Source organism: Suricata suricatta, chromosome 16, assembly GCF_006229205.1.
Source record: "Suricata suricatta isolate VVHF042 chromosome 16, meerkat_22Aug2017_6uvM2_HiC, whole genome shotgun sequence".
NCBI classification, from domain to species: Eukaryota; Metazoa; Chordata; class Mammalia; order Carnivora; family Herpestidae; genus Suricata; species Suricata suricatta.
Genome location: NC_043715.1, coordinates 58,699,117 through 58,716,660, shown reverse-complemented (window position 1 = coordinate 58,716,660; position 17,544 = coordinate 58,699,117). Strand labels below are relative to the sequence as shown.

General features: G+C 45.8%; 2 protein-coding genes and 1 pseudogene across 4 annotated transcripts in view; all 3 read left to right on the top strand.

The window, feature by feature from the left end:
* The first annotated feature begins 3,207 nt into the window (after nucleotides 1–3,207).
* LOC115281124 lies at nucleotides 3,208–4,170 on the top strand (annotated as a pseudogene).
* Nucleotides 4,171–4,795: 625 nt separating this feature from the next.
* Nucleotides 4,796–15,052, top strand: C16H19orf18 (chromosome 16 C19orf18 homolog). Of its 3 annotated transcripts, none has more exons than XM_029926446.1 (6): nucleotides 4,796–5,049; nucleotides 6,117–6,158; nucleotides 8,614–8,706; nucleotides 9,271–9,373; nucleotides 13,318–13,484; nucleotides 14,774–15,052. In XM_029926446.1, the coding sequence occupies exons 1-6, from the start codon at nucleotides 4,971–4,973 to the stop codon at nucleotides 14,887–14,889; spliced, it is 600 nt and encodes a 199-aa protein (XP_029782306.1). In that variant the 5' UTR covers nucleotides 4,796–4,970; the 3' UTR covers nucleotides 14,890–15,052. The 3 variants fall into 3 exon arrangements, with proteins under 3 accessions (XP_029782306.1, XP_029782305.1, XP_029782307.1); XM_029926445.1 differs by having other exon boundaries at nucleotides 8,608–8,706; XM_029926447.1 differs by lacking the exons at nucleotides 4,796–5,049; nucleotides 6,117–6,158 and adding an exon at nucleotides 6,899–7,080 and having other exon boundaries at nucleotides 8,608–8,706.
* Nucleotides 15,053–16,244: 1,192 nt separating this feature from the next.
* Nucleotides 16,245–17,544, top strand: part of LOC115279933 (zinc finger protein 671-like) — an 11,523-nt gene continuing 10,223 nt past the window's right edge. The window contains 3 exon segments of the mRNA XM_029924429.1: nucleotides 16,245–16,253; nucleotides 16,994–17,148; nucleotides 17,230–17,384. Of these exon segments, the coding sequence (XP_029780289.1) occupies nucleotides 16,245–16,253; nucleotides 16,994–17,148; nucleotides 17,230–17,384 (319 nt within the window).

Here is a 17,544-nt window from a genome sequence, read left to right as displayed (position 1 = left end):
GTCTGACTTCGGCTCAGGTCATGATCTCACGGTCCGTGGGTTTGAGCCCTGCGTCTGTGCTGACAGCTCAGAGCCCGGAGCCTGCTTCAGATTCTGTGCCTCTCTCTCTGCCCCTCCCCCGCTCACTCTCTCTGTTTCTCAAAATGAAAAAATAAAAAGACATCGATTAAAAATAAAATGGCAGATCCCTTGGGGTGCCTGGGTGGCTCGGCTGAGCGTCCGACTTTGGCTCAGGTCATGACCTCAAGGTTTGTAGGTTCAAGCCTGTGTTGGGCTTTGTGCCAGCAGCGCGGAGCCTGCTGCTTTGGGTTCTCTGTCTCCCTCTCTCTCTGCCTGTCCCCTCCCCTCTCTCAAAAATAAACACTTAAAGAAACAAATAAAAAATAAAGCGGCAGATCCCTCATCTTTTATTCCCTTACCCTACTCTACTCTTTAATTCTAAATACTCATCAACACGTATCAACTTCAAGCATACTCTGTGACACTACGTTTCTTGTTAGGGCCTGCATCACTTTCACTAGATACAAGCTCCAGGAGGGCATGGTTTTGCACTTGTTCAGTGTTGTGTCTCCAGGGCCTGGAACGGCGTCTGCCACACTGCAAGTTCGGAACAAATGTCTATCGAACAGAAGGCCAACCTGGCATTAGGGTTAGTCCCAAACTCAGACTAAACACCCTCCCCTGTTGTTATGACAATGGAACGGTCCCCTCAATCCAGCGAAGGCAGCCCAGGCCAAAGGGAAGAACTTGGGGGGTGAATTTGTTAGAGCTTACACCGGGAATGATGGGTGAGGTTGGTCTGGATTTTGAATAATTGGAAAAATAAACCTCCATGCTTAGACTGCTTGGGTGCGGTGCTTGCCCTGGTTTACTTACTGGCGGTTAAAACTGTTCAGTGAATGAACCAGCTGGACTGGGACTCTGTGAGTGTGTTCCTTTGGAACTGGTGTAGACGCGGTGGGGACGGTCATACGGCTCAGTGGGCCTCCCCGTGCCTTAACACTGTCAGGGGGCGCGAAGTGTAGACTCGGGAATGTGGAAATGTGAGTTTTCCCTAAATTAACGCACTTAACATCCAAACTGGTTTTCCAAAATAATAGCTCTTTAAAATAAATACGCTATAGGCAATGAAAAAATATGGAAGAACCTCAAATACATATTACTAAGTGAAAGAAGCCAATCTGAAAAGGCTTCATATTGTGATTCCAGGTATATTACATTCTGGAAAAGGCAAAATTATGGAAACAGTAAATTGGTGATTGCCAGGGTAGAAGGAAAGATGGAGTGTAGTCTAAAGGATTTTTAGAGTAGCGCAGTGGTGCTGCATAAGACTAAAAGCTTGGATACGTGCCTCGATACGTTTGTCAAAACCCATAGAATTATAACACCAGAGGTCGACTGCACCACCATGATGGGCTGCAACATGGGGGCACCTGCAGTGCGGGCTCAACTACTCAGGTGGGGAGCGGAAGGTGAGTGTCCGTGGGCAGGTACTTGTACAGGGGGTAGGGATGGCGCACACAGGAACAGGCGGGAACGGATATTGTTACATCGGAATGTTGAAGGGAAGGGCAGGGGGGACTTGTGGCAGGGCCTAGCCTTGTCACCTGGTCACCTGGGTGAGGTGCTCACAGCCTGTTTGTATGGATTGCTGAGGCAGCAGGAAAATATAGTTTTAAAATTTACAATACAGCAAAATGAGTAAAGGAGGTAAAAAGGTACAAACTTCCAGTTATAAAATAAGTCATGTGGATGTAATGTACCGCACAGTGATGAAAGTTAATAGTATTATATTTGTTTTAATGCTATAGTTGCTATGAAAATAGATCTTAAAAGTTCTCATCACAAGAAAAAGTTTTGTAACCATATGGTGATAGAGGTTAGCTAGACTTATTGTGACCATTTTGCAGTATGTACAAATATCAAGTTGTAGTTGTGCACCGGAAACTGATGTTATGTCAATTAGAACTCAAAAAATTACAATCTACTTTGTGTGTCTCAGCGTCCTTAACAATACTAATTGGGATGGATCGCGCCACCCAGGTTGTGAAGATGTTAAAGATGACAGAGATTGCTTGACCTCGTCACCAAAGGTAAACTTTAATAAAGGTGACAAGTAAGAAGTGTCCTATGAGGCATATGACGGTAGTTTGGGACCCAGTTCTCAACCAGGGATCCCAATTTATGGGAGAAAGCAAAGAGAACAGATTGGACACTCTGGATTTAAGGGGGTCTGTTGAGAGCTTTTGGCTATGTTATGAAAGACCTTTATCTCTTAGCCTACTTTTCATAGCTTGGCAGGATCCACACATCTGTCAGTATCATTACCCATACTGGTCCTGGGACGGGTTGGTACAATTCATCCAGCTCAGCTGGGTGCATGGAATATGTGAGCCGGTTCAAGAACCAGGTCTGGGAAGAGCCAGCTGTTCACAGAGCTAAGGGAAAAGACTGGGCAAAGCAGTCGTAACCATTGGGAACTTGATATCCTAAAACCAACTCCAAAGAAAGCGGTGACCATGGGGAGCCTGACAGTTCAAAACCAAGTCTAACGGTAGCAGTGTCCATAGAGAGATTGAAGGTCCAAAAACAAGTCCAAAGAGCCACAGCAGATGAATTTGTTAAGATGGATCTGACCAGAGGCAATTCTGAGATTCCAGGACTTCTAGAGAGTGGAAACCAAGGTCGTATATGGATCATTCCCTAGCCATGGCTTGGATGGAAGGAAAATAAGAGTGGGAATTCGGGTGTTGTTAGAATTAGGCCAGAAGATGGCAATGGTCTGCTTCATGTGTATGTCTAGAGGGTCTTAGCCTTGTCATCTTGCAAACGTTCAGAAAGAATAGCTTGCCTTTGGGGTACAGTACAAGTGGAACCAATTTCTAAATGCTTTACAAGCATCAAAAGGTCTGGTCTCTTATTGTAACTGGTAGAGGCGGGTCGAGACCTCCCTTCTGCAGTTTGAGAACTACTGGATGGACAAAGGATGAGTATAAGGGACAGCCTTCTGGGCCATCTACTTTTCAATCCCATTTCCATATTTCGAGATGATTCAATTAACCTTTGCTTTATTTTATTTTTTAAGTTTATTTTGAGACAAAGAACACAAGTGGAAGAACGGCAGAGAGCAAGAGGGAGAGAGAGAATCCCAAGCAGGCTCCACAGTCAGCACAGAGCCCGAAGCGGGGCTCGATCCCACGAACTCTGAGATCATGACTTGAGCCAATGTCAGAAGCTTAACTGACTGAGCTTCCCAAAACCCCTCAATTAATTTCCTCTAAGAAAACTTGGGGAAGTGACCAACGGCCTGCAGAGCAACATGCCCAAGTTTTATTGTGACTACTGCGACACATACCTCACCCATGACTCTCCATCTGTGAGAAAGACGCATTGCAGTGGTAGGAAACACAAAGAGAATGTGAAAGACTACTATCAGAAATGGATGGGAGAGCGAGCCCAGAGCCTGATCGACAAAACAACTGCTGCATTTCAGCAAGGAAAGATTCCTCCTACTCCATTCTCTGCTCCTCCTCCTGCAGGGGCCGTGATTCCACCTCCCCCTAGTCTCCCGGGTCCTCCTCGCCCCGGTATGATGCCAGCACCCCACATGGGGGGCCCTCCCATGGTGCCAATGATGGGCCCTCCTCCTCCTGGGATGATGCCAGTGGGACCTGCTCCTGGAATGAGGCCGCCTGTGGGAGGCCACATGCCAATGATGTCTGGGCCCCCAATGATGAGACCTCCCGCCCGTCCCATGATGGTGCCCACTCGGCCGGGAATGACGCGGCCAGACAGATAAGGAGAGACGGGAGCCTCTTTATACCCACTTTATATTACTTGTTCTGCTTCACCAGGAGATCATGGAGCTGTGACACTGGGTGTTTTCTAACAGCATGACAAGGAAGACTGGCTCCCCCTTCCTATCAAACAGAATAGTTTTTGCAAGGGAGTAGTAGGACAAACAAAAAAAAGAGCAATTTTCATTCGTATTTGAAATGTGAAAATAAAATGGTCAACTCTTTTAGTTAAAAAAAACAACAAACTTTTGGAGGCAGCCCCTGGGGTCTAGTTTTCTGAATAGTACCCAGCAGGTGGAGGTGTACTGAATTGTTGTTGTTGTTATTGTTTTTTGCAAATAGTCTTCAAAACTAATGTTCAGTACTAACGCTATTTTTGAGCATTGCTTGGATTTCATTATTCACATATTGCTGTAACCCTGTGAGTTAGGCGATTTTTCTTCCTCTTATTTTACAGATGAGGAAGCTGAAGCACAAAGAGGTTAAGTAACCTGATGCAGCAAAAATGTCTAGGAAGGCATAGATTAGGGTTAGAATTCAGGCATTTGACCACTGAGCCCTACGTCATTCTCTGTTTGTTTCTTATGATCTGTCCCATTGAGAGGCACCTGCGTGGCTCAATCGGTTAAGCAGATGACTTCGGCTCAGGTCATGATCTCGCGGTTCCTGGGTTCAAGCCCCATGTCAGGCTCTGTGTTGACAGCTCAGAGCCTGGAGCCTGTTTTTGGATTCTGTGTCTCCCTCTCTCTCTGACCCTCCTCTGCTCACGCTGTCTCTCTCTCTCTCTCTCAAAAAATAAATAAAAAACATTAACAAATAAGAATAAATAAAAATGATATGTCCCATTGAATTGTAACTGAACTTTTCTGTCTCCTCACTGGTCTGTACACTCCCTGAGGGGAAGGCCCTGGTCTTCTTTGTATCTCTCCCCACAGAGGAGCCTGCTTCTCCCCTGCTCCACCCTGGTCCTCTCCCCATTGGCTGACTGGGTTCCGTGAAGGAAGTCTGTGTGGCAGTGTCCGCTGACCTCACACTGGTGGCTCCGAGTCGGAACCCAAACATTCTGGAGAGAGCAGAGTTTCTTAGTTTCTCAGAGAAATACAGGGCAGATACTGCACTGTCGCTAAATATTTCCTTTCCTCCATGTGATAACAGACTAATAGTTTTGGAGTGATGAGCAAGTTTCAGAGTTCTTTCACCTTTCTAGTTTTGTTTTTAATGCACCGCCCACACTTATGCTTGCCTTATGAAGGTGAGTTCAAACCAGTTGAACTAGTGGCAGACTTAATGGGGAGTGTCGACCATTGTTTTACCTGTTTCAGGGGAAGTAAAGAGGATGAATCACATTTCACTGCCACTAGTTTTCTTTTCAAGGCCACCGTCAGTCACAAACATCCACAAATGTCACTAAGCAGGAAGGTGTCTCCTCAAGACTCAGAGTTAAGTCATTGTATTATTCATTCGGTGGAATGAGAGCCATAGACTGGGGTCCTCTCATCTGCTCTATAAATGTGGATAAATTTGTTAGGAACATGGTCCATACAATAATATAATTAGATCAACATCGCTTGGAAATTAATCCGATATTATTCTGTCTCTGGAAGCTGTCCTTTCCCTTTAGGGACTGCTTTGCTTCTCGTTCATTTCACTTGGCACACACAGAAACCTGGACTGAATCAGGATGGGGTGAATGTGTCTATGACTTTAATTGTAGTTGGGTGATCATCTTGGGGGTAGACCCTACGAGTCCAGATACAGATGTTTTGCGAGTGTAAAATATTCTTTATAATCTGTCTTCAATGCTTTACATTTTGAGTCCTCAAGGGAATTCTGTTTATCTCAAAACAGAGAAACTGACCTTGCCAACTCTGTGAAGATATGTGGTACTTATAGGCAATCTCTATTCTGTACAAAGGAAATGCCATCTGCACAATATAATAGCATCTGATTTCTGTGGGAGGAAAGGGCTCTGGGCCACCCCCCACCCCCACCCCCGGCCCTGGCGTTCTGACTGTTCGCTAACAGCCCAGACCCTTCAACTCTGCGCTGAATCTGTCAGGTCCGCAACCAGCTCACATGACTGCATAAATAGACCAGAAGCCAAATGCATTATGTTCTTAACCCCCCATATTCGTGGAAGGAAACACTGGATGCTTTTGCAAATGAAGCCACATATTTCTATGAGGCATTGCAATAAATGTATTAACAACATTTATCATTGTAGCTTTTAGGTCCCCTTGTCTGATACAGGTTTTTTTATTTTCCTAAGTCTACCTTAAACTTGTCTCTTCTCTCTGATCCCTTCCAACGGCCTTCTAGCGCCAAAACCTTCTACGCCCGAGCAGTTACCGGAGCATGATGGTAAGTCTGGGACCCGGGAGGGTGGGTGGGGTTCAGGGCCACTCCCAAGGCTGTTGTGGTCTACAGCTCCAGAGGACGCCCGGCAGCGGTCAGCACTAATCTGTACAGCCCTGTGAGCAAATTAGAAAAAAGGAGTGCCTTCTGGATGGATGGGTTAGTCATGATGCCACTCGGAGCAGATTCAAAAATAGCACAGATATCCAAGCATCAGGAAATACAGAAAATCTTAAAAATACGATTAATACCTCCAGCCATCCCAGACACATTACGTTTTCTAAAGTTCAGCTGTGAATATCTCACTTGCCTGTTCACCCCACTACCCAGAGATTGAATTCTGGCCCGGGTATCAGGGGGCCTGCCTCCTGATATTTACTCTGAAACTAACCTGTGTTGCGAGCTGGCACTAGAGGCTTGCAGGCTGTGCCTCTGCTGGGCCTGAGCTTCGGGTCCCAAGTGCAGGTTCCGATGCCCAGACAGAGGACAGAATTGTTTGAGATCATTGGAAGGTTACAATTTTCTCTGCAACCCTGAGCTCTTGGTTATATGGAATGATGCCTAACTCATAATAAGGGAAATTCTCATTCCAATTTTCAGCTACCATGCTGAAAGTGAGCAGAATGTTTCATTTAAAAAAATGGCAAAGGATTTGGGAAGTATAATCTCATAGTTTTTCTGATTGAAGTATAATTAACATATAATATCTTATTAGTTAACAGTGAGAAAAATCTCATATGTATGCTGGGAGTGAGTGCCACTGCTCTAGAGAGCAGTTGGCAATTCTTATACAAAGCACGGATTCTGTTTGTGCCCCAGAGTGGTGAGACACACCTGGGGTTTATGTAGTCAGGTATAAGCCATCCAGACATGGAAATGATTGTTGTGAAGGAAGAACATTTTACTCACGGACCCCTGGAAGCAAGAGGTGAGGGAACACGAGGGTTAGCCTTTATCGGTGTTTTCACAGGAATGAATGGGTGAGGCGGGTGCAGAGTAGTGGATAGTTGGAATGATTTCGTGGGCTCTAGGCCACAGGAGCAGTTCCTAGTTGCCCAGTCCCTGGACCTGGGAGAGCTTAGGGCAGGGGGAGCAGTGGCTTGTGTGTGAGAGTTTGATAACGGAGGTGGTGGGGGGTGTGGGCTCTGGAGAGGTTGGTTTATATCAAAGGCACATTTGCAGGAGAGTTGTTTGTGATCTGGAAATAGCCCTGGGAGGGTCAGTCTGTCCAGGATCAAGCCCGTGAATGCCAGAGCCTCAAAAATACAGAAAATATGGGCATCTGTCTGGTTCAGCCGGTGGAGTGCGTGAGTCTTAGTCTTGGGGTTGTGAGTTCGAGTCCCACGCTGTGTTTAGAGATTACTTAAAAATAAAATATCCTTAAAGGAAATTTTAAAATACAGTCAATAGGCCCAGACATTTTATTTCTTGGACATTTTATTTAAAAATGTGTTTCTCATTTCCCCAGCGCACTTACTCTCCTTCTGCTTGGTGAATTTCTCATCAATTTTTCCTGCTCTGCAAAACTCCCAACCTCAGCCGCACCCTCAGGGGATGACCTTGTCTCTTCCATCACTGGCAAAATGCAGCCCTGTCACCATCCTGCCCCCCCTCCCCCATTTGCCCGCAGTCGCTCCCTCTTTCTCTGCCTGCCTTCTGGGCCAGCCCGAGGGGGAGCCCCGAGGTCCGCCAGTGCCGGCTCCAGCGCCAGGGAAGTGCTCTCCCCATTTCGTGTAGTATCTCAATGAAACACATCACTCCCCTTCTCCTGTGAACGTGCTGCCGCTTCTCCCATCTCAGCAGCAGAACCCATCTGTGGGTCCCTCGGCCCTTCTGGGAGGCCGCCCTCGTGTCTCCCCCTGCAACACCGAAGTTCCTCAAAAGAGTTTCTAAAACTCACTGTCTCCAATTCCTTTCCTCCTGGTCTCTGTTGAACTGTTTCAGTCACTCTGGCATCCCCCGCCCAAATGCTGCTAGCGCTGCTGGGGCCTGGGTCTCCGTGACCTTCCTCTGGCCAGACCCAGCTACCCGTTCTTAGTGCGCACGTGTGGAAACCATCTGTGACCCATCTTTTCCTCCCTGCCCCGGTATTTCATTGTGAAAGCCTGAAAGCACACGGAAGGATAGAGAAAGTCGCCAAGCGAACACCCATAATCCCCACGTTTGCGGTCTGCAGTTAAGCATTTTGCACGACTAGCCCTCTCACAGCCTGGGTTCTTTTCGTCAGGCTGGGCCGACCTTTCATCGATGGGTGAACGTCAGGGCATTTTCCAGTTCAGTGGCTGAACTCTTTCTGTGCCAGGGAAGGGACAGACAGTGAGGGAAGGCCAAGTGCGGGATGAGGAATAATCGCTGCAAATCGTCAGATTTTCCGTGGCTGAATAACGTACTTTGCCAATTGCTCTTTTGTCCAATTTGTACAAACAATATGTCCCCGGTTACTATTGTTTTTTAGTTGCAGGCAGTGGGAAGGGTGATACACATAACCCTATAAAGAGGAACCAGAGTCCAGCAGCCCATGCAGCACGCCTGGACGCTGACACCTGGAATGCAGGTTTGTGGAATTGCATTTAGTTTTTTAAAGTTCATTTATTTGTGGGGGGGGGGGGACAGAGAGAGAGGGAGACAGAATCTGGAAGCAGACGCCATGCTGTGAACGTGGAGCCTGATGCAGAGCTCCAGCTCGTGAACCGCGAGACCATGACCTGAGCCGCCCGGGCGCCCCGGGAATTGCGTCTGAACCTCCCCACAAGGGCGTGTAGCACCCGGTGCGCACCGGGCGCCAGTGCGGGCCTGAGGCCTGACGCTAAAGCCGCCCTCCTTGCAGCCGCAGAGCCCGCTGCGCTGTCAGGGGCCTGTGTCTCTGCAGAAGAAAAGGGGCCTTTGGCAAAGGCCAGGGGACCGAGGAAGAAAAGGGGTTAGGGATTACTTTATGGGAATTCAAATTCTGTTTGTTCCCACACGCTGGGCAATCTAGCCTTCTATTAAATGTTAAGGATGCTGTTTCTTACCGTATGTCTGATTTTGTCTCCCACTCCCCTTTGGAATAACAATATGGTTAACAAATATATTAACTGATAGACACAAGTAAAATGAAATCTTTTCTCTCCATTTTTAGCACTGACTCCACGTAGATCTGCTCTCGTTCAAGTCATTGTGATTGCGTGCTTAGCCTTCAGCGTTGCTCTCATGTGTGGGATCAGTGCTTCCTTTGTGATCTAGTAGGTGTATACTGAATAACATTTACTAGCCTCCAGTAAGACGTAACAAACTAAGTAGGTTATTGTTTAGTAATGATGATAATGATAATTCTTATAAGCACTAACGTATTATGGTCATTCTGAATTTCCACATCAGGGTTTTTCAGAATATAGATTGTACTCATGTTGGGTCATAATATAAATAAAAAAAAATAAATAGGACAGAATGCCATTTAGTAGGATAGAAAATATTAGAAAGCATTACAAGTCTTAATGAAAATGCCCATTTTTTAATTTTTCAGACAAACAGATATGCAGTTATGATGTAAAATGTATTTCTGTTTTTTTTTTAATTTTTTTATGTCTTTTATTTATTTTTTGAGAGACAGAGAGAGACAGTGCGAGCACGGGAGGGTCAAAGAGAGAGGGAGGCACAGAATATGAAGCAGGCTCCAGGCTCTGAGTTAGCGGTTAGCACAGAGCCCGACACGGGGCTCGAACCCACGAACCATGAGATGACTTGATCTGAAGCCTGACGCTTAACCAACTGAGCCACCCAGGCGCCCCAAGGTCACATGTTTTAAAGCCACTGTCTGAGATGTTGGTATCCTTCCAAAACGTGGTGTTCCTTGGAAGGAACCTTAGTGCAAAGCAGAAAGGAGCGATCACTCTTTTTCATTCGGTATTTATTATCTGGGAAAACGGTAGCATTTGGGGAAGATACTTCATCTTGTTTGCACAAATAAAGTTTGTGGTCATGCTTTTTTAAGTGATGTAATCATTTTGAAATTAATGAGACAAAAGTGACCTGCACTGTGACATGAAACTACTCTGATCAGAACAATAGACTGACTCCTTCTCCAGGATTCGGCGCCAGGGTTCCGTGGTATCCCATCAGAAGCAGCGTGGGGTGCCTGAGTGGCCGGTGGCTCGAGCCTCTGAATTCCACTCAGGTCTTGATCTCAGGGTTCTCGTGAGTTCAAGCCCCACCAGCCTCTCTGCTGTCAGCACAGAGCCCGCTTTGGATTCTCTGTTCCCCCCCCCACCCCTGCTCCTTCCCGACTCACGCTTTCTCTCTCAAAAATGAATAAACCTTAAAAGAAAAGATTGCAAAGACAATGACTCTTAAAAAAAAAAGAACAGTTTGAGGAAGTAGTAAATTATTTGCTCAGTCGGAATTGAGTACAGACACAAGGAGTCTATTGCCCTGTGTTGGGTGTTTTTTAAGGCCATTTTAGGACCACTTCACAGTATGTCCAATGAAGGCAAATAAGACTAAAGGTAAAATTGAAGACATTTACTAATGAGAGAGTGTCAGCAGCATGTTTAGTTCTGAGACATCTCAATTTATGTAACTGCAATTTCAGTTTCTTCTCATTAGCGTACACAAAGGTGTTAACATACACAGTTTTCCGTATCCTCCAGGACTTGCAGTGTCTAGTTAGGTTGCTGAGCTAATGTCAACTCTTACAGCTTTTACATTTGTGCTACTTATAGGCCACAACGAGCTATTTTAGAGCATGAAGCAAAAGGAAAAATACATGCTCCAGGGTTAAATGGGTTTAAAAATTATTTTTTAAATTTATTTTGAGAGAGAGAGAGAGAGAGAGAGAAAGCATGAGCAGGGGAGGTGCAGAGAGGAAAAAGGAGAGGGTGAGAATTCCAAGGAGGCTCCACACTGCCTGCCCCATTCAGGGCTTGAACTCACAAACTGTTGAGATTATGACCTGAGCTGAAGTCAGATGCTTAACTGACTGAGCCACCCAGGTACCCCAGCAAAGTACATGTTTTCATGTAATTTTTAGTGGTTTATTTTTTCCATAAGTAGGTTTTAAAAATATTGTTGGTAAGTTTTTGTTCATTTAAACCAGGAAAGTAAAATTATAATAAACTCTGTTTTTTGTATAGATAAAATATTTAAACTTAAGATAAGGTGAGTTTTGATATAGTGCTTTTATTTTATTTTATTTTTTAAATATTTATTTATTATTGAGAGACAGAGAGAGAGCCAGAGCATGAGCAGGGGAGGGGAAGAGAGAGGGGGAGACACAGAATCCGAAGCAGGCTTCAGGCTCTGAGCTGTCAGCACAGAGCCCGACGCCGGGCTCAAACTCACCAACTGCGAGGTCATGACCTGCGCTGAAGTCAGATGCTCAACTAACTTAGCTACCCAGGTGCCCCGATATACCACTTTTCAAATTGGTAATACATTATCAACTTCTTTCATGTTTTGGAAAAGAATATCCACTTAAAAATAATAAAGTATGTGTAGAAGGACTCACATCTTTCTTTGCCTCTGGTTCCCATACGGTTCGTCACAGCACTGTTGAATCCTATGTTTATGTGAAATTTTGATATTTGGTTTACCATGGTTTTTCCCCCATTCATTTCAACTTGTTAAAATACTGAGCTCAAATATTTATTATCTTTACTGAGTTTGTTGGCACCCCCTTAAATTTTGTGACTAAATTTTGTAACTGTAATCAAGACATTGGGACAAGATGAGGATTTGGGTGATTACTGTTGTCTGTAGGATCAGGCCAGTTCTTCCTGATTATGTATGTCAAAGAGAGTTAGGAGTGCATGGATGTTAGCAAAAAGGAAAACCCTCTATTACCCCTTTTCATGTCAAACAGAAATGGCTGCTTGAAAATCCATTTCCAGGACTGGATCTAGGACGCGGCGAGCAAGGCACTCACCTCAGGTGGGAAATTTAAAGGGGTGCCAAAAAACTCAGTCAACAAGATGAATAATATTTTAATGCAAGATTGTATAGAACCTAAACTTATTTATTTATTAAATTTTTAAATGTTTGTTTATTTTTGAGAGAGAAACAGACACAGAGTGTGAGCAGGGGAAGGACAGAGAGAGAGAGAGGCACAGAATCCGAAGCAGGCTCCAGGCTCTGAGCTGTCAGCACAGAGCCCGATGCAGGGCTTGAACCCCTGAACTGTGAGATCACGACATGAGCCAAAGTCAGCTGCTTAGCCACTGAGCCACCCAGGTGCCCCTAGAACCTAAATTTATTTTTTAAAATATCTACAATGAACAAAATGCCAACATTTTCTTTTATTTTTATTTTTTGAATTTTATTTTTATTTATTTTGAGATAGAGAGAGCAATCTGGGTAGGGTCAGAGAGAGAGGAAAAGAGAGAGAGAGAGAGAGAGAGAGAGAGAGAGAGAGAGAGACTCCTAAGCAGGCTCCTAGCTGTCAGCATAGAGCCTGACATGGGTTTCAAATGCATGAACTGTGAGATCATGACCTGAGCCGAAATCAAGAGTTGGACACTCAACCTACTGAGCCACCCAGGTGCCCCCCAAATACCAGCATATTAAATACAGGCTTGGTAGCAGTGCTGGGCTAAGGCATATTAGTGTGAATAAAAGGAAAAATCAGTAATACCTGTATGGACTTTATTTTAAAATGTTGATACTTTGTTCATCATGGATTTCTTGGCATTCATTTTTCTTTTGTAAAATATTGCACTAAGATATTATTTATCTTAAATCTATTATTGCTTTGGTTTCCCTCATGAGTTCCTTCCTCACCTCTCCCAGTCCTGGCCTGGAGCCACATTTGGCTTTGCCACTTACTCCTTTTCTGCCCATCAGCACACATTGGAGATCAGTTTATTTCTACTGCCCCCCCCCCCCCCCGCCTTCCACCGTGTACCAGTGGCTCCTTTTCAGTCAAAAGTCACAGGATTAAGATGAGATCACTTACTGGGGCACCTGGGTGGCTCAGTTGGTTAAGCGTCTGACTTCGGCTGGGAGCTTGAACTCATCAGTGACTTGTGGGTTCCAGCCGCACGTTGGGCTCTGTGCAGCCTGCTCAGAGCCTGGAGCCCCTTTCAGATTCTGTGTCTCCCTCTCTCTGCCCCTCCCCCACTTGCATTCATTCTCTTTCTGTCTCTCTCTCAAAAAGAAATAAACATTTAAAAAAAATTATCTACATTATTCTCAGTCGGCTGGTCCAGGCTGAGGAGCGACAGCAGCTTGCCTGGCTTTATGACAACGTCAGGATACCGTTACTGGGAGACGAGGACGAGGGCCCTGAGGATGAGAGCCAGGATGAGGCCACCTACCTGCGTCCAGAGCACGAGAAGGAGCTGGAAAAGTTCATTCACTCAGGTGAACCGTCGCGCCACCACTCTGCCAGGTGCCAAGTCACATGAAAGCTGGGCACGGAGTGACGGTTTGGTTTTCAAAAGCAAAGTTGGGTGGGATTTAATGGAGTTTGAGGTAATACAGGTGAATATTTACAGCCACACCTACATGATGAACTGTTCTCATCAAATAACGCGGAGTTCAGGAAGCAAAGCGCTGCCCCAGGCCCCTTACCGGAGCGGCCCTGTTGCTGAGCGTGGAACGCAGCCAGACAGGCGGCTGCACCGCATCCCCGCATCCCCGCATCCGTGAGAACAGGGCCCAGGCGCACAGAACAGGCCCTGTGTGCCGCTCGCTCACCATCCCTGCAAATCTTTGTGAGGAGGGGGTGGCGCATGTGTTCATATGAACCTGATTTTGTAGGAGTTCAGAGATTCTTGGATACTTGCTTAAGAAAATTCTAGAGTGAAAATATGTAGAGTGCAGCGTCTGACTCAACCACGTCAGTCATCCCTCGTACGGATCTCTGTAACAGCCCCAGACTCAGGCTGCAGGGCCAGGAGTTCGGTGGTCAGTGGTGCTCACTCATGCCAATACCCTTGTTTACCCTTAGGGAATGCTTTTTCAGTGTCTTTTCCTTACATCGAAGTATAACTTTTTTTAAGTTAAGTTTTCTAACCTACAGGGTGGTATTAATTTCAGGTGTACAATATAGTGCTTCCGCACTTCTATACATCAGGCACTGCTCCTCACGAGTGCCCTCCCTAATCCCCATCCCCCACCTGCCTCCCCTCTGGTCGTGATCAGTTTGTTCTCTATAGGTAGGAGTCCGCTTCTTAGATTGCTCCCCCGTTTCTTTTCCCCCCCTTTGCTCATTTTTTGTTTCTTAAATTACACCTGTACTGAAGTCATATGGTTGTTGCCTTTGTCTGACTGACTGACTTCACTTAGCAGGTTACAGTCTAGCTCCCTCCATGTCGTTGCAAATGGCAAGATTTCATTGATTTTTATGGCTGAGTAATATTTCATTGTATCTGTGTATGACATCTTTATCCATTTGTCAACCAACATTATTCTTTTTTAACTGGGCATTTATAAAGTCTGTATGTAGGAAGTGGGAAAATTATTTTATTTTCTGGGTGGGGGGATAATTTTAAAATTCCTATTTCACCATCTTTTTCAGACAGATAGCATTCATTATATCTTAAAAATCCTATTGTTTGTACTTTACGTTTTCCTTATGTTTTCCTTTGCCTCTTTTGTCTCTATTCTTCATTTATTAGTATCTCAATAATCTCTTGTCTACGTTTTAGTTATTAGATCCAAAAGAAGGAAGCATATGGAAAACAGATTGAAGAAAGAACACTCGTTATCAAGGGAAACAAGTCTAGATGATTCTATGCACAGCGTGAACCTGGAGCCTCTGTGAGAGCAAACGCAAGAGGCGCGGATGCACTAGGCAGCATAGAGCCAACGGCTGCAGGAGCCGTGACTGCGGACCGAGCCAACCTGCTCCTGGAGTGTTCTGTTCAGAGCTCTCTAGGGAGGACAACTGGCAGTACTTAACGGAAAATAAACCCATATGCACAGTTCTCGCACAGTTCATTAATGGTTATCACTTCATTGGAAAAGAGAAAAATCCAACGTCATATGTGTGAAAGAGAAATTCTCAGGGTTTTCTTAAAAAATTTTTTTAAATTTATAATGTTTTTCAGGATTTTCTTTTTTGCTCCTGAGCAAAAGCACAAATAATTCCTTTGGGCAGATTCCCAGGCCACCCCAAGGAATTGCTCTCATGATCCAAGTTTTCCAGGGATATTGTCTATCGGCTCCAGCACCTTGTTCTTGTTTCCTGGTACTCACGAGGAGACTGAGAATATCAAAGTAGACCCCTCACCGGCTTACCACGCAGTCATCGCTGCTGTGAAGGAGCCAGGCCTGGTGAGGAAAAAGGGTCTGCAGGCAGGAGCTAGAAAGCACGGCTGAGGTGCTGGGCGCCGGAAGCTGCAAGTCGCGGAGAGGTGTGGGAATACAAGAGTCAGGGCTCAGTCCAAATGGCTCAGTGCTTTGGCAGATGGTCTGAGGTTATTCAGAAAGTTAAACATAGAGTCACTCTATGACCCAGCAATTCCACTCCTGGGGTTATATCCAAGAGAACTGAAAAACACACAGAAAAACCTGGACACAAATGCTCACAGCAGCGTATGCATAAGAGCAAAAAAGTGGAAACAACCCAAATGTCAATCAACTGATAAAAAGATAAATAGAAGGGGAGTCTATCCATACAATGGAATATTCATCAGCCAAAAGAAAGATGGAGATATTGATATGCCAGGGTGCCTGGGTGGCTAACTTGGTTAAGCATCTGACTCTTGATCTCGGCTCAGGTCATAATCTCACAGTTTGTGGGTTTGAGCCCTGTGTTGGGTTCTGGGTTGACAGGATGGAACCTGCTTAGAATTCTCTCTCCCTCTCTCTATCTTCCCTTACTCCACTGGTGCTCGGCACCTGGGTTGTTCAGCTGGTTGAGGATCTGACCGGTCCACGTCATGATGCAGGGTTTTTGGAGCCCTGCATCAGGCTCATGCTGATGGTTCCGAGCCAGTCTGGGATTCTTTCTCCCTCCCTCTTTCTCTCTGCTGCTCCCCTGCTCTCTCTCTCTCTGTCTCTCAATAATAATTATACTTAAAAAAGAATATGTTTTAATTGAGATATAATGATACAAAACATTATATTAGTTTCAGGCATACAGCATCAGGATTCCATGTTTGTATACATCGTGAAATGACTTCAGTAACTAGTTAATTAATATCTATCACCTTACATAGTTAGAAAAATAAATAGCTTTCTATAGTTTGCATTTTACAACTCTTTCTGAGATAATAACAATTCCTCATGCATTACAGAACTATAGTCATAGCGGAAATGATAATACTTCCCAGAAATGCAATGAGATCATGAATTTAAGATACTCCTATATTTCAGGATTCAGAGCACCCTTTGCATGAATGCTCCACCTGTGAACACTGCAGACACTGTCCTGTATCAAAATAGTATTTCTTTCATTGTTCTCTTTTTGAGATCAATGTCAGACCTTAAAGGCAGTGAATCTAAGGACACTGAATAGGAGATATGAGTGGACAAAAGTGTTGCCCACCAAACTGGACACCATACATTCTACAGATCCATTTTTGTACTCCTGCTTCAGGCTGGCATAACATCCTCCTCCATCTTCCTTGTCATGCCCCTATCTGGAGCATTTTTCGTCTTGTCTCTAGTGGAACATACACAGTTCAGTTTCTAAAACTGGCTCTTCAGAGCTCATGCATTTGAATTACAGTACAGTACGGTAATTTTTAGTTTTTATTAGGGTTTTTTTGTTTGTTTGTTTGTTGTTTTTACTACCAGTGGACAAATTTTGTGAGGAACTCTGGAATAACATGTGCATCTAGATCTGTAGCTTTGGGGAACATCTGGAAGAACATGTTTAGCTTCTGAAAGCACGCTGAGGTTCACGGACTCTAAAATGACAGGTCTCCAAATGGGTTATCAGCTGCTTCCAGACTATCCAGAAATCTGAGGACGGCCTCTTTAAGAAGGAGCTAAGATCCTCCACTGCCCCGGACCTAGACTCGCCGTTTCCCAGCGCCCCTCGCGGCAGAGCTGGGCCTTTTCCCTCGGAGGTGAGGTGCGAGAGCCCTGACGCGCGACCTGAGGCTCTATGAGAACTACATTACCCAGAGAGCTCTGAGGCGACTGACCCGAGCAGGCGCGAGGGGAGGAGCCATCCTCGGCGCGAAGTTCGCGGTCGTGGCTCGGCGACGCCGCCCGGGCTGCCCCGTGCCGGGACCGGGATCGCCGGCCGAGTGTCCCCTCCGCCCACAGAGTCGGAGGGCGGCCGCCGCGCGTGGGGACCCGGCTCAGGTAACCGCCCGGCCCCCGGGCCCTCCCCGCCCTCCCTCCACCCAGACCCTCAAGGCCCGAGCGCGGGGCGCCTGCTCGCGTCCCTGCGGCCCAGGTCCCGGGGTCCCGGCCGGGAGGCGCTCGTGGGCGGGGCCGCGTGTCTGAGCGCCGGCGTGACGGG